Source organism: Megalobrama amblycephala, linkage group LG16 (genome assembly GCF_018812025.1).
Source record: "Megalobrama amblycephala isolate DHTTF-2021 linkage group LG16, ASM1881202v1, whole genome shotgun sequence".
Classification (NCBI taxonomy): Eukaryota; Metazoa; Chordata; class Actinopteri; order Cypriniformes; family Xenocyprididae; genus Megalobrama; species Megalobrama amblycephala.
Genome location: NC_063059.1, coordinates 25,696,086 through 25,713,621, shown reverse-complemented (window position 1 = coordinate 25,713,621; position 17,536 = coordinate 25,696,086). Strand labels below are relative to the sequence as shown.

The 17,536-nt window shown below is 35.9% G+C and overlaps 1 protein-coding gene across 4 annotated transcripts in view; it reads left to right on the top strand.

Moving 5' to 3' along the window:
- The first annotated feature begins 738 nt into the window (after positions 1 to 738).
- Positions 739 to 17,536, top strand: part of pitpnm3 (PITPNM family member 3) — a 119,798-nt gene continuing 103,000 nt past the window's right edge. For all 4 annotated transcript variants that reach the window (XM_048160214.1, XM_048160213.1, XM_048160212.1 and 1 more), the window contains exon 1: positions 739 to 1,119. In XM_048160214.1, the coding sequence (XP_048016171.1) occupies positions 1,095 to 1,119 (25 nt within the window). In that variant the 5' untranslated portion in view covers positions 739 to 1,094. The remainder of the gene's footprint in view (positions 1,120 to 17,536) is intronic.

Genomic DNA, 17,536 nt, shown 5'->3' with positions numbered 1-17,536 from the left:
GAAAGTTTTCCTGTTGTTTCTTTTTGCAACAGTTTTAACTATGATCTCAGAGGGGTTTTGAGACATTCCTCAATTGTGGCGACAGATTCTGTCATGTCACTCACTTTCAGATCGTAAAAACTAGGCTAAGAAACCATATTTTAACATTCTATTCACAGCAAAAAAATAAACGTCCTCCCACTTAGTTTCAGCTGCTTCTTCTATGAACATAAAAAAGATTCAACAACGAGATATAAAGTGAACAAATTTCTCAGCCATTTGACGAACAGAAAAGAAATAACGTCCCTGAGCCTCGTTTTCATTACAAAATGGCGCATTGCATGTAATAAACAAATCATTTAATGTAGGCTATTTTGTGACGTTTTATGGTATTAGTTGACTTGTCTGACTTTAATAAGTAGCCTGCACTCTGTTGGATAAAATTACAGAAAATATTATATTTAAAGTTTAAAGTATGGCTTAAAAATATTCAAATTAACTTTTGACGTCCCATTTACGCTGTCAACCACTTTTCATTAGGCCTACTTGGTGTCATTTTATTATTATACCGTTTTATAGGGATATATAAATTTCAGCATAGACATTTATTGTAAGTTACAAAGCTCAAAAGGTAGGCCATTGCAGGAAATTAATTTATTACTTATCAGTGTTTATTTCATGGCATATATGAACTATGTAACATCCTTAAAGAGGCGCTAGAGTAATATTATTATTTAAAATACGTACATGAATAAATAACTATCTAATATATGACGGCGGGTGGTCTGAAGCCTGCATTAATGCGCTTGGCGGTTTCCAAGTTGACTGCAGCTCGCGCAGAGCCACTGGAGGCAGTCGAACATCACACCTCGAGCTCAACAGGAGGAGAGGAGGACAACAGCAAAGTCTCCACACATACAAACAGCCCCAAGTCAGCGCTTACTTCAACACAAGGATTTCTCTTAGCGTTAATGGATACTCCCACCTTCGCATGTCATTTCCAATGCATCTTAAAACATGAAACGCGCGTAGACTTTAAATCGCTTCTTCCGCGCGCAGACAAGGACAGAGGGAAGAGACGTGCGTACTGTCCAAACTAACTGCAAAGACGCAGGATGGCTAAAGAAACCAGAGGGAAAGGTGAGACATGTCTCTATGTTGTATGTATGTGATGTGACATCTCCGGGATTGACGTGCAGCTGCGGTATCACTGTAGAAAGAGTGGACAGTCAGTTTGCTCTCTTCACTTTCCGTGTCAATCTGTTGGAATGCGTGAGATGAACCAAGGCTACGTCTCAAAACCTAGTGAGCTGCCTACCTAGACAGCGTTTTTGGGCGTCATGGGCTCATTCCAATGCTTATGGTTTTGAGAAACAGTCCAAACGTTGGCTTTTTATTGTCTTCATCTTAACATGTTCTCTAAACAAAGTGGTCTTTTTCTGGAATGTAGAATGTTTTTAGGATCTACGGCAGGAGTTATCATCTATATCTGAGCCAGGGACCCCATATACCAGACTATCAGGCAATCCAGGGAGCCCTAATACGATACAGATTGTAGGTTTTATTGTTAACACTGAATAATGACTTTTAGAAACCGATTTGTATTTTCATATATTAGCCAACTGATTTGACTGTTCTAATTAGTTTTTTGGTGTGCTTTTTTACATAATAAAACCATAAATCATTAAAAAATAATTTATATTAATATATTTATTTACCTTTTATTTTTTATAAAGATTATATTGATAAAGAATAAAGTGTTTAAGCTTAAAGTGCTGTTTTTTCTGACTTGAAAATGAATAGCTAACAAAACTTTTTATTTTAGCAAAAGTTACTTTATCTGTGAACACCATTGTTTCATGTTAAAGGCACAAATGTGTTACTATGTTGGGTCCTTTAGAGACACTGATTTATAAGTAGACCTGATATTAAAGGATTAGTTCACTTTCTAATTAAAATTTCCTGATAATTTACTCACCCCTCATGTCATCCAAGATGTCCATGTCCTTCTCTCTTCAGTCGAAAAGAAATTAAGGTTTTTGATGAAAACATTCCAGGATTTTTCTCCATATAGTGGACTTCAATGGCCTCCAAACGGTTGAAGGTCAAAATTACAATTTCATTGCAGCTTCAAAGCGTTCTACACGATCCCAGATGAGGAATAAGGGTCTTATCTAGAGAAACCATGAACTAAATTGTCATATACAATTTGCTTGTGCAAGTATATAACAATTAGTTCAAACTTTGACCTGTGGAGGGCAGTAATACACTTAGCAGTGTCTACACTGCCGGAATTCTAATGAAGAAGAAGAGAGCTAGTTCAAGATGAGCATTTATGGTTAAAATGTATAAAATTTTTATTTATTTTTTTTATAAAATGAGCGATGGTTTCTCTAGATAAGACCCTTATTTCTCGTATGGGATCGCTTTGAAGCTGCACTGAAACTGTCATTTTGACCTTCAACCGTTTGGAGGCCATTATATGGAGAATAATCCTGGAATGTTTTCATCAAAAACCTTAATTTCTTTTCAACTGAAAAAAGAAAGACATAAACATCTTGGATGACATGGGGGTGAGTAAGGGTGCATTCACACTTGTAGTTCGGTTCGTTTGGTTCATTTGGTCCGGACCAAAGACGAAAAAAAAAAATTTAGTCCTGGTCCGATTAGCGTTCAGATTGGCAATTTTATCACCGAACCAAAAGATACCGAACCTTAAGGCATAGGGATACATTCACAATATGATTGGTCGGATTTTATGACGTATTGCCTATTTTGAGACAAAACTTACTGAACATCCAAAACAATGCTGTGTGCTGAGGTAAATGCACTTGTTGTGTGTGTGTAGCCTACATATGATGGTATTTTGGCCAGCTGGGAACTCGTGAAGTAAAATGTGTAAAGTAGTCAAAACAGCAGCGTCACACACACAAACAATCTGCTGCGTGGAGACGTGCGTCTGATGCCTGTCTTGGGCAAACTCGCGACTATGACAAGAAAAACCGACATGCGCAAGGATTCTGTCCTTTTTAGGGTCTCGTCTTCCTGTTTTTGGTTCGTTTACATGTCTTTGGTCCGTGTTGCGTTCATATATCATTCGAACCGCACCAGAGTTAGAAGTGGACCTATCTTTTCAGCGGCCTTGGTCCGCTTGTTTGGTGCGCACCAGGGTTCGGATGGCAGCGTTCACATATGTTCAAATGAACCGCACTAACAGAGCAATCGCACCAGGGTTCGTTTTAACCAAACATGAGTGTGAACAAGTGTGAACGCACCCTAAATTATCAGGAAATTTTTATTTGAAAGTGAACTAATCCTTTAAAGAACCAATTAATTAGAAAAATCTGTTATTGGTTAACATACATACATAAATAAATACATTAAATAAATAAATAAATAAATAAATAAGTCAAATGCTCTTTTGGTCCATTTATAATAATTTTCATTAATGACATTACCAAAGATCAAGTTTAAAGTTTATTTTTGTATTTCAGTTTACAGACCCCTGCAGTAACTTTATGGACCCCCAGTAGATCTAGCAAATAATATATTAGGGTTTTTATGAATAGTGTCAGGAACAAAATGGCTTATAAGGAAATGTGTTTTATTTATCATATTATGTTTTTCTTCAGGTTTCTTGACAATACATAGCCTATGGTAATAATTCTAGCTATAAATCTTATCTGAATGTTTGTTTCTTCCAGAGGGTGGTAGAATATGACTGTACATTTGATTAATCTTTGACATAATAAGAGCCCAGCTGGAGAGTGATGATCCATTGGTCAGCCTTTTTCCTCCTCCAATATGCTTCAGTCAGGGTCATTTAATAAGAACAGTATAGTGTGAAATTCAAACACTTAAAATTAAGCAAAGCGTGGTCTTAAAAACCCCATAAGCCATTCATAATGCGTGTTCCACATGGAAAGTCGTTGAGAGAGGTCTATCTTGTCCCTGTGTGCATCCTGTGTAGTATGCACTACATAGTCAGTTTCTGTCTAAAGGTGGATTGGTCAGTGACATGAATTGTTTTGTCAAGACTCCTTGAATGTTGAAAGAGGCTGATGAGAGAGAGATGGAAAGCTTTTGGTCTCTCTTAAAGGGTTAGTTCACCCAAAAATGAAAATAATTTCATTATTCACCCTCATGTCGTTCTACACCCGTAAGACCTTCGTTCATCTTCGGAACACAAATTAAGATATTTTGATTAAATCCGATGGCTCAGTGAGGAATCAGCAACGTCATTGTAACTCTCAAGATCCATATAGGTACTTAAAAACATATTTAAAACAGTTTGTGTGACTACAGTGGTTCTACCTTAATATTATAAAGTGACGAGAATAAGTAAAAGTAAAAGTATTCTCGTCGCTGTATAATATTAAGGTAGAACCACTGTAGTCACATGAACTATTTTAAATATGTTTTTAGTACCTTTATGGACCTTGAGAGTTACAATGGCATTGCTGTCTATAGAGGCCTCACTGAGCCATCGGATTTAATCAAAAATATCTTAATTTGTGTTACAAAGATGAACGAAGGTCTTACGGGTGTAGAACGACATGAGGGTGAGTAATAAATGACATTATTTTCATTTTTGGGTGAACTAACCCTTTAAAGATATAGATTATGTAGGACACTCTGATATGTTTGCTTCTTGAGTCTAGAGCTGAGCGTTGCACTGAAAATCTTGGCATACATATATCCAATTTAATCTGTTTATGGCAGCACATCCAGTCCAGCATGTCAGAGCAATTATTGATCTGGAGGAAAGTTTACCCTTTGCATTTTATGATTCTAAATTATTCTAAATGTCAGGTAATGTGGTGCTTTGCAGTTTTCTGTAAGTTTATTGATTATGTGATTCATATTGACTGCTGAGGTATATGCAAGCAGAGATTTGTTTTGAGGACTCTAATGATTGTATTCTTCTTATATACTTAATTTTTTTGATAACCCAAAAATGAAAATTGTTGACTTCAGACTATACTTCCAAAACTGTATGACTTCTATGATGACTTTTGTGAAACATAAAAGAAGATATTTTTGAAAAATACCAACATTCTTCAAAATATCTTCTTTTGTGTTCATCAGAAGAAAGTAAGACATACAGGTTTGGAATAACTTGAGGGTGAGTAAATCATGGCAGAATTTTTATTTTTGGGTGAACTATAGCTTTAATATGCAGAGACAAGTATCATATCTGTTTTATGACCAATGGCAGTTGAGAGTAGAGTTCAAGAAAGCCTGTTTAAAAACAATCACCTTATTTCTTTCTTTTTTTTTTGTGAAGCTGGTGGTCCAAAATGACACTTCTGCTTTTAATCAACATATATATTTAGCAAAAATACTCATTTTCAAACATGATTATGTAGATCATTGATCAATCTCTTGGGGTCAGGAAACCGGTGAAGAGAATGTCAGATCTTAGCCTCGAGTTATCCTGTCAGTATGTTTTGTAGCTTATGATCATAAACAATGAAGTGGTTTGTTAGGATATGAAGCTCACAGCATGTGTCATCTGTGTTTTGAATGTGAAGCTCTATGAAGCTCTCTGGGAGATTGGTGTGACAGCCTGTCATCCATGTTGTCTTTCATTTAAGTAGAGCAGTTTCCATAAGTTGGATAGCGGTAACGTCTATAGACTGCTAATAAGCTGCCATAGGGATTATATCTCAGGCATGTTTCTAAATCAGCCAAGAAGTTCTCCTCTCTCTGTCATATAGGAAGTCAAGGCAGTATTTGGTTTTGTAAATGGGAATGTGTCATCAATCACTGAGGGGAGACATCATCACTGGAACAAAATTTGTTCCTTAACATTGGCAGAACTGACAACCAATCAGCAAACACTTGGCACTATTTGGCTGGCTTCATTTATATGTTAAATAGTAAGGATACTTCATGGGTGTCTGTTTGGTCTCAGCTTATTTTAGGATTTTGATTTATTTCTCAGGATTTTTATATTCATATTTGTCCAAAGTCAAAGCTCATTAACAAATCAATCAGTAAATCTGTTATGTTACTATACTGTAGATCAAAAGTCACAAATTAGTCACCAGTACCATCCAAATCTTAAAAAAAAAAAAAAATCCAAACAGAGACAAATTATAGTGGCATATATACCATGGAGGAAAAGTGCATGTCACGATACACTGGAATTTTAATATAAGAAACAGTAAATCGGTTCTTTCTTATTCTCATTCACGGGATAGAAAGCGTGCTGAATGTCAGGACAATGGCATGGCATAGAGACCTTGGAGTGTTCTACTTTAGTTTCTCCAGTTGATCAGACTCATAAATGCAAGTTAGTCAGTCATTGTTAACACTCACACGAAAGAAGAAAATATTACTTTTTTTTTTCCTTTAAAAAAGTATATATTTGAATCATCTATGGGAATCATCTTAGTCACCTTTGACTTTGCATTTTTATTATGAAAAGTTTTAAAATGTATGAATTTTTAAATGAAATACTTGAGGTTTTATACTGGATAAATCAGCAGTAGTGAATATTTAGGTTTTATTACGTCTTATTAAAAAATTGCATAATATTATCCTGAAATGCACATTGCCTTTTGTTAATTTAGTCAACACTGACTCCTGAAACAGCGTTGTACTTTATTTTGGCACCATTGATTGTTTAAATGTTTGTTGGGAAGAACATTTGGAGGTTGGACCTCTTCCAACTTTAATTGTGTACCCCTGCTATATATTTTGTAGTTGATGCTCATTCATTATCCGTCAGAAGGATACAGACCACTAAATGAATATTCGCATTTATTCTGTTATTTAGAAGTCACAGTGATATTCCCTCAGTAAAAGAGCCCTAGAGTGCATCAAAGGCAGTTTCAGTGAGTCAAACCATCATGTCATGTTTGTCTGTAAGTCTAGCTCTGCATGATCTCAAAGCTTCAAAGGGGTGTGATTTCCCTCTGCACAAAATTCATTTCATTGTGTGCACAATCCATCCATGTTGCCTTTCTTGGAAAAAAAGAAGGCTTTCCAGAAAAAGAGATCTAAGAACGCATTGCTAATAGTAATTCACATGCTCAGGCTGGTGAAGGTCTCTTTAGAAATGGTTCAAAATACACTTTCAGATGTAACAGGTAGATGTTTCTTCACATTATTTTTTGAGTAAAGCTCTATTAATGTACTGTTACATGTTTCCACTGAAACAGTAATATACCATAAAAATAATGCATTCTGGATAATATTATTTGTTGTTTTCGAGAAAATAACCTATAGGCTACTGTCTCGAAAAATGACAAATATTACCCAGAATGCATTGTTTTTTCAGTAAATGACTTTTGTATATTACAATGCATTCTGTATTATAATGCATTCTGGGTAATATTATTTGTCATTTTCGAGAAAGTAGCCTCTAGGCCTCTTGTCTTAAAATGACAAATATTACCCAGAATGCATTGTTTTATGGTATATTACTGTTGCAGTGGAAAATGGTATTTGACTGTGTAAATTTGTATAGGGGACATAGTGGGTGCTCTAGTGATATATATGTAATCTTGGCCACATTTAGGAAGAGACCTTTTAGTGGCAGATAGTAGTATTTCTGTGTCAGTTCTCAAAAACTAATTTTGCTTGACTTTGGTTGAGAATTAAAACGGAATACTGATTGTGTTCTTCAGAGTAGCAAGATTGAATTGGAAAGTTGGTTTGTTTTTGCCAAACCAATTAATGTGCACCTCAGTCAAGAAGCTTTCCTGTGGCATCCTTGTGATGTTCATTCAAATGAGAAACATTTTGTTTTCCTTTGTTTTGTTTGGTTTTGTTTCCCGCTGATCTGTTTTTTAGGGTTTTTGATTGAAGGCATTGTGACACTATATCTGTGTAATGGCATTTCAGTCAATAGCTCTCTCTATATCAGTGGCTGTCAGACCGTGAGACTCAGATGATCTAGTATTATCTCTCAGCAAACAGCATTCACTTCGGTTTCACGTGTATTTTGTTTCTTGCTTGTTTTTTGTCGCTGAGAAAATGAAATTCTATTTTTATCCACACCCAATAATTCAGCACTTGCTGCACCCACGCAGTATAGTGCGAAATGACTGTTATTCCTGTTAAAAACATCAAGGAAGTTTCTACTTGATGAAAACTCATGAATTTATGTAACTAAGCAAAGCATAATAGATCACCAAGTATCTTCTAGATCAGTGGCTCTCAAACTGTGAGACCATGCACCTGGAGTGGTGCGTGACAAGAAAATTTGCATTATAATTTTATTTAAATTTTAGTTTATATCTCTCTGATTTCATTTACTGATCAGCCTTTTTTTTTTTTAGTTGCTGCTCTTATCCTTCAGATCTGCAAGGGACTGATATGGGGTTGTCATGCTGTATTCTACTATATTGTACTATATGTTCTGTACTACCATTAGTGGTGTGATGATACACTTAGCTTAAGAGATTATATTGGGTTCACAAAATATTGGGTTAACAAGAATGAGACAAGCAAATATTTGAACACTATTTGTAAGAATTTCATGGGCAAAGTATATTATGACTGAAAAAATAGTCTTTCATTCGACTGAAAGCTATGACTAAAAGTCACAAAATGCAAAAGAATGCAGGTGCATTCTGAAATGTAACTAATCATCTTTTTAATGAATGTCACTTTAGTTCTACAAACCCGATTCCAAAAAGTTGGGACACTGTACAAATTGTGAATAAAAACAGAATGCAACGATGTGGAAGTTTCAAATTTCAATATTTTATTCAGAATACAACAAAGATTACATATCAAATGTTTAAACTGAGAAAATGTATAATTTTAAGGGAAAAATAAGTTGATTTTAAATTTCATGGCATCAACACATCTCAAAAAAGTTGGGACAAGGCCATGTTTACCACTGTGTGGCATCCCCTCTTCTTTTTATAACAGTCTACAAACGTCTGGGGACTGAGGAGACATGTTGCTCAAGTTTAGGAATAGGAATGTTGTCCCATTTTTGTCTAATACAGGCTTCTAGTTGCTCAACTGTCTTAGGTCTTCTTTGTCACATCTTCCTCTTTATGATGCACCAAATGTTTTCTATGGGTGAAAGACCTGGACTGCAGGCTGGCCATTTCAGTACCCGGATCCTTCTTCTACACAGCCATGATGTTGTAATTGATGCAGTATGTGGTCTGGCATTGTCATGTTGGAAAATGCAAGGTCTTCCCTGAAAGAGACGACATCTGGATGGGAGCATATGTTGTTCTAGAACTTGGATATACCTTTCAGCATTGATGGTGCCTTTCCAGATGTATAAGCTGCCCATGCCACACACACTCATGCAACCCCCATACCATCAGAGATGCAGGCTTCTGAACTGAGCGCTGATAACGACTTGGGTTGTCCTTGTCCTCTTTAGTCCGGATGACATGGTGTCCCAGTTTTCCAAAAAGAACTTCAAATTTTGATTCGTCTGACCACAGAACAGTTTTCCACTTTGCCATAGTCCATTTTAAATGAGCCTTGGTCCAGAGAAAACGCCTGCACTTCTGGATCATGTTTAGATATGGCAACGGCGAATGGCATGATGGATTGTGTTCACTGACAATGTTTTCTGGAAGTATTCCTGAGCCCATGTTGTAATTTCCATTACAGTAGCATTCCTGTATGTGATGCAGTGCCGTCTAAGGGCCCGAAGATCACGGGCATCCAGTATGGTTTTCCGGCCTTGACCCTTACGCACAGAGATTGTTCCAGATTCTCTGAATCTTTGGATATTATGCACTGTAGATGATGATAACTTCAAACGCTTTGCAATTTTTCTCAGAGAAACTCCTTTCTGATATTGCTTCACTATTTTTCGCCACAGCATTGGGGGAATTGGTGATCCTCTGCCCATCTTGACTTCTGAGAGACACTGCCACTCTGAGAGGCTCTTTTTATACCCAATCATGTTGCCAATTGACCTAATAAGTTGCAAATTGGTCCTCCAGCTGTTCCTTATATGTACATTTAACTTTTCCGGCCTCTTATTGCTACCTGTTCCAACTTTTTTGGAATGTGTAGCTCTCATGAAATCCAAAATGAGCCAATATTTGGCATGACATTTCAAAATGTCTCACTTTCAACATTTGATATGTTATCTATATTCTATTGTGAATAAAATATAAGTTTATGATATTTGTAAATTTTTACATTCCATTTTTATTCACAATTTGTACAGTGTCCCAACTTTTTTGGAATCGGGTTTGAACTTTCTGAGTATGCAGTAGGGGTGTAACAGTACACAAAAATGGCGGTTCGGTACGTACCTTGGTTTTGATGTCACGGTTTGTACAGTACAGCAGGAGGGAGAAAACTAAAGATAAATTTGCTTTGCTTTTTTATTAAACAGTGGTTTACTGAAAAGTTAAGCTTAAACTTAAGGATAAAATAATCTATCTCTCCTAATGCTGTAAACTATACATAGAGAGCCCTTTCTTGCACATTACTATAATAATAAAGGTTATAATTAACAACAGAGCCCAAACTATTAAATTGAGTTGCTAATTTTTTTTAGATATAATAATCAACACTAACATATAAATTGTATGCAAAAATGTAAATTGTATATACTTACATGCGATAGTATAGATAAAATACATAGTTTTTGCATTAACTTATAAATCTAATTATAAAATTATGTTTCTACTCCAATTCATTGTTAAAATATATTCATTTATAAATATAGACATTATACATGCCTACGGACGAATCACAGCCGTGCTGATATACAGCCATATCGCACGGCTACTCGTGTGATATTGTTCATTTACGCAGTGGCCATCATGACTTGTTTTCATGACAGATTTATTTAAACATATACATGTCAAGTAATAATCAAGACAGAATAAGTAAAATAGGCTAATACGGTGCATATATTTAGCGAAAGAGTTAATTTCTCTAGCGAACTAACAAGCTGCGAACACTGAATGGCTTTTCTGATGTAAATGCTACGTGACATTGTTTACAAGCTGTTTGATGTCATTCCGCGGTTGAAACACTGATTGAGCGATTACAGAAGATACGTCTCAGTAAGTTGTACTGTATCTTTCAACATACCTTCAGATGTTCATTCATGTTTAATCTGTAACTAGCATTAAAGAGGAAGGGATTGCGTGCAGTTGCACTCCGCGCTTCCGCTTGAACTGAGGCGTCCATACAGCGATCTGTCACTCCACATCAAAGAGCACCAAAACTGCATTTATTGTTTGAATTTCGTGATAAAATGGCCATAATTTGAGGGATGAGACTTTGTTTCTTATCGAAAGTAAACACAGAGTTTATTGCGATTATTGGTGATTAAATGATTAGTTCACTTCAGAATTAAGATTTCCTGATAATTTACTCACCCCCATGTCATCCAAGATGGTTGTCTTTCTTTCTTGATTCAAAAATAAATTAAGGTTTTTGAGGAAAATATTCCAGGATTTTTCTCCATACAGTGGACTTCAACAGGGTTCAATGGGTTGAAGGTCCAAATTGCAGTTTCATTGCAGCTTCAAAGGGCTCTACACGATCCCAGCCGAGGAATAAGGGTGTTATCTAGTGAAATGATTATTCATTCTCTAAAAAATTCTCTGTGTCACACGTGAAATATATAGCGTGAACATAGCCTTGGGGATGGGGAGCATAACAGACTTATTTCATTTTTTTTTTTTTTTAAATCATACAGACCCCAAACGTTTGAATGGTACATACATGATCTCCATGTTTTATCAGTTTTGTTGACACAGTAATAATTTATTGGCACTGTTGACAAAATGACAACTTAGCTATTTGTAGTTTCAATGTTAGTGAAATTGGTTTTGTTACGACATGGTGTGCATGTTCTCTCCATTGGAAGTTGTGAAACTATGGCAAGTGATGGCAGGTTTGTCTTGGGCAGGTCAGTCACGTGAAAAATTCTGAGCTTTCTAGAACATGTGTATCAACACGTAGAAGCCTTAAACCTGCCTGATATCTGCAAAAAATGGTTTCCCTTGCTGAAACGAGAAAAACTACATTAAATGTCTCAGACTCAGTCCTGTTTTCTCATGCTCCTTAGCTGTTAATAAAATGCTTAGAAGCTACCTGAGACCTCATTACAAACTGAACAATTCCAGGCAGATTCAGGTTTCCTCAGTAATGATTGTATTCTAGCAAACTTGCACAATGATTAGGGTAGAGCACAGTGCTAAAAATAGCCTTGCACGAGAGGCAGTGACAGACTCACTGCTACCCTGCGGTCCTGTGAGAGAAAGAGAGAATGACAGCCTTTCATGACCGTCTGTAGCACTGCAGTCTGGCTTTTGTTTGTTTACAGGCAATTCAGGTTTCAATTTTTTGATTGTTATTTTGATGCGATGATTTTTTTGGCTTAGCTTCATTAACCAGGGGCTTAACTAGATGAGATAAAACGTTCAACTGTTGGTGTATACATGTTTTAACTAGATGAGTTTTGTTGTAGTAGACAGATGGTTCTTTTAAAACATCTGCTTTAATAAAATTAAAGAAATAAATCTCTTCATCATTTAATTCATTTTCGGACAGTGTTGCTTTTGGTGGTGAATTATAGTAGCATCTGTTTTTTAGTACGGGGGATTTAATGGAAAAAGATGAGAAAGAAAATAAAAAAATTAAAGTCTTATTCATGTACAAATAACAATGAAGTTTGAGTGGAATTCTTTTTCTTCTTATATAGTATGAGTGAGGTAAACAAAGACAATTTTTCAACCAAGAAGAAAGCATTATAAGTAGTAGAATAAAATTATTGAAGAATCTAAAATCTAACTTTCACACGCCGCCATGTCAAACAAACACTTCCTTTCAGAGCTGTGTGCAGATGTGCTTTGTTGAGCAGCCTCACTTCAGTAGACATGAGGTGGCAAAAACTGATCACAAATCGCAAGCGATATGACAGACAGCATTCTCGTTAACAGAATGTCTCGATTTTGTGTTTGTATTTTCCTGGTTATGTAAAAGCACAATTAATGTCCATCACAGCGAGCTTCAGTCCTCAGCTGAGCTTTGGCAGGCGGAGGAGGCAGCTCTCGAGTAACCCAATCAAGTGGCTCTGTTTACTCACAGTCCCCTCTTGATATTATGACCCTGCATGAGGATTGCCCACTGTATTCTCCCCTGCTGCGGTGATTTTTGCACTCACCTTTGCATGCCGTCTGTTGCAGTATAAGCAACTGTACCCTTTTGACTTAGCTTGGTCTTGGTCCTTCTCTATAAGCCTTGAGCACACGATTTTGGCCACGATTGTGCTGTCTAAGGACAAATCTTCTGGAATATCGTCCAGTCAGCATTGTCAATCGTATCCAAAGTCCTAAGATCATTGATGTTGCATAGTCTCCCTTGGCTTTTACCCAAGATGCGACAAGCAACAGTCATAAAGGATGGAAAAGATTGCATAGTGGGGTTTAGCCTGAACTGCCTAGAAATACAGCCTTTGTCAGTATTTGCATAGTCTGGCAGCATCAGCTTTTGCATTTGTGCTCTTTTAGGCATGCAGTATCACAGTTCTGCTTCGTAATGCTAAGTTATTTATCACACTAGTGTTTTTTTGTGGCATATGTGCTGTTTCACAGCGTGTGCAGTGCTACTTTGAGCTGCCAAACGGAGGTGTTTACAAGCCGCACGGCACATATGCTTCCTTTCGCACACACTTTCTTTGGTAATGCAGGCTTAACGATGAGAGTATTCCTCTGAGTAATTTAATGAAACAACTGATTGAGGTTTGGTGTTATTTTGTGCTGTTTCTTTTTTTAAAAAAAAATGTATGTCGGTCTAAGGTTTGAGTGTTCAAGTGGGCAACGGGATAGAATAACATCAATTCCAGACAATACGGCTGGTATAATTTACCTCCTATCTTTTATAAATGACCCCATGTATTTTCTTAAAAAAAAATAAAAATAAAATCATTTTCTATTTGATTAGACTGATGGTAAAAATTGAGGTGTATCAATTTATCATGTATAATTTATTAATTAAAATGTGTGTGTGTGTGTGTGTGTGTGTGTGTGTGTGTGTGTGTGTGTATATATATATATATATATATATATATATATATATATATATATATATATATATATATATATATATATATATATACACACTCCTACCTTTTCACAGTTTGTACCACTCTACTTGAAGTGACCATCATGGCGGCCCAGCAAATCCAACGTAATTTTTGCGAATACTACACTTGTTGTACCACGAACTGTAGTTTTAAGATTTTTTAGGCGAGAATGTAGTTGTTTAGACCTGAATTATGTGACTTATATTTAATCATAGCGCCTATTTTACAATTTGTTTTGACGTTTTCGGAGATGCGAGCTCCAGGCCGTCAACGGCCGTTCAGGGGTCATGCACGCGCCAAGAACAGCTTCATCTCGGCCAGTGTTTCCAGGATTTGCCGCTGGCTCTTATAGTGGTTAAACATGAGACACAATGAATTTTGGGTACGTAAAACGTGCAATCTTTGGACTTATTAATCTATTACTTGTTCCAGAGCAAGTCGATTTGTGCAATGTTAAATTTGATAATTTAATATAATCAACTTACATCCTCTAACCTTATATAGCATAGCATATTAGCTACAACTAGACGGGAAATATCAGACAAAGGCTGTTCTCCGGTCTTCAAATACACAAAACATGAGCCTTTATAGACAGTGTTTCTTGAGCAAAGAAAATGCTTTACATTTTTTTTTTCAAAAATCAGATCTTTATTTACCTTTGCATTGCAAAGAAGCAGAGATCTACAAACCGCATACAGCACTTCATTCACGAGGTTAGGCGGATTTATAAGGTTTGACTGGCAGTTTGAGGATCCAATGGAGTTACGAGGTTTTGGCACACTTGATAACCTGTCACGGGCGCACTGGTGCTTTTGTCATTTTTAATAGCTCTATATATGTGTATATTACACCCATAATATGCACATAATATAACAACTTTTATATTAGGGGTGTAACGGTTCAAATTACTCACAGTTACTCACGTGGTTTTAGGGTCACGGTTTCGGTACTGTTCGGTATGTGCTATGTTCAGGGAAAAAAGGACTGCTGTCAAATATACATAAAGAAAATAAGAACAAATAATCAAACCATAAGCAACAGGACAAATAAATACAGTAGAGCAAAGATACAAATAAAATAAAATAAACAGTGCTTTTCAGGTTTTTCAGGTATCTAACAGTAGTTTTCAGGTACGGAAATTGAAAAAAAAGTAATCAAATGTAAAACAATATTGCATACAATCTTTACTGTAAAAATTAAATTAAGATTAATCATCAGCTATTTAGTCAAGAGCAGTGAGTGATTTCCATGTCTTTTGTTGTTTTGATTAACATTAAAAACAAAGACAGCATGACTATTAGGCTGCTGTCACTTTAAGACATAATGTAATGATCCAGTACACTGATACTGTACACACGCATTGTCTTTCTCGACTGTTTACGTTCTGGAGTAATGATGCTGAAAATTCAGCTTTGCCATCAAAGGAATTCCATTTATTATAATATTTTGCAATATTACTGTTGGAGTTTACAATATTTCTGTAAAGTCTACTCCAGCACGTCCCAAAGACTTGCAATGAATTTGAGATCTGGACTCAGAGGTGAATATTCATGTGTGAAAATTATTCTTCATGTTCCCTGACAACCATTCTTTCATAATTTAAGCCTGATCTTGACATTGTCATCCTGGAATATGGCCATGATGTGTCTTTATACATAGTTGTTTAAGAAATGAAAAGCTGCACGCTTCATTAAATAGGGTTAAAAGAACTGTTGCCAAACATATAACATGCTAGAAACATAATAATCACTCTTAATCATCTGCCTATTTAAATTCAAACAGCGTCTTCTTTGGGGGGTCAGACTGTGTCTGTCTCTCTCTCTCTCCATATATATATATATATATATATATATATATATATATATATATATATATATATATATATATATATATATATATATATATATATATATATGTATGTTTACATTCAAGGTATACATTTTCTCATTTCATGCCTAACACTCCTCTGTTTGAGCTGCAGGAACATGATAGATAAATTAAATTGGTTATATCCTGAATCACTTGGAAATGTATTCTCATCATACATAAATAAAATAGGCTAAAAAAGCTATTTGATGTTAACCATCACTTATTGAAGAAAACGGCAAAGCTTTTTGATTTTCATAGGTGGCAATCACAAAATAATATTATTTATTTTCCAACACGTATGCCATTATGGCCTTTGTTTATTGTCTTGTCCCTTTCCAAAACAAACACACAACCTTAAAACCAGTGCAGTAAGCCTATGGGATCCTTCTGATGCCATAATGGCCTTTATCTCAGCATTTTTCTCTAGAGGGGCTTTAACATGAGGCAGATGAGCAAATTAGTTGAAAAGGTGGAGTAGCTTTTGAGTGCAGGGGTGACAGGGTGAGGCTGAAAAGGGGAAGAGGAAGGAATTGAAGGTTAGGAGAGAAAGAGGGAGAAAGTACAAAAGGGAGGGTGAGATATAGAGATTTAAGAAAGAGAGAAACGCAAGATTGCTGGAGGAAAGCAGCTGCTATCTAGTAGTTATTATGTTTTTGATTAAGAGCAAGTCTCTCAGTGAGTCGTGTCATGCGTGCTCAGGAGAAAAAGCCATTTTTGTACTGTGCTGCCTTGGAGAGGGTACATATCCAATCCAGATATCGACCCTAATCACGATCCCTATCCCCCTATAGTTACACTGGTTATGGAGCATACAGTACTTCTGTTTGAATGGGTTTTATACAACAATTCAATAAACAAGAAGTTAATATCAAGAGAATTATATTTTAGACACAAAATTGACAGTTTTTGTTCTACCTATGAAAAACAAAGCAACAACTTAATTTATTGTTAAAAGTCTCCAAGCAACACACAGTAGTGGTGTTCAACCTTAAATGAATTAGTGCTTTTGAATGAAATGGATGAGTGAATAATTCAGTTATGGTTTCAAATTTAGGGGCTTTATTGGAATGACAAATATTTTTATTTTTTCTTTTGCAGCACTGCTGTGTGCAATTCAATGCATGGTGAGAGAAGTTGTAGTGATTTAAAGGTTGTTGATTCTGTCCTGTATGGGACCAGTATCATTTCGATAAACCTACTGGTATAAGAAATCTTGGGATACATACACACATTGATATGTCATAGCTAGCTACTTGAATAGGCCTTTCCGGTTTACTAGTGCAGATGTCTGAAGGTAAAGTATGAATTGTCCTAAGACAATTGAGACCTCAAAGTCATTGTTCCTTAAGAGCTTTTAGTTGAATTTTAAAGTTTAAACTCAATTTTGAAGTTTTTAAAGGAAGGCTTTTTTAGTATGCATTCAATATCATTTAATTCCCTTGTATGATGATGCAATTTAACAGAAAAGTGCAGATTCTATCCTGACCTTGGCCAAATAATTTGTTATTGTATAGACTTGATTTTCTTAAAAATATCATTCATGAGACCATACAAATTTCATGGCTGAAGTATATCCACTTCTCAGCCAGATTTATTGTGTTGCTGTTTTAGTGCAAAAGCATCACCTGCATGACTGGCTCA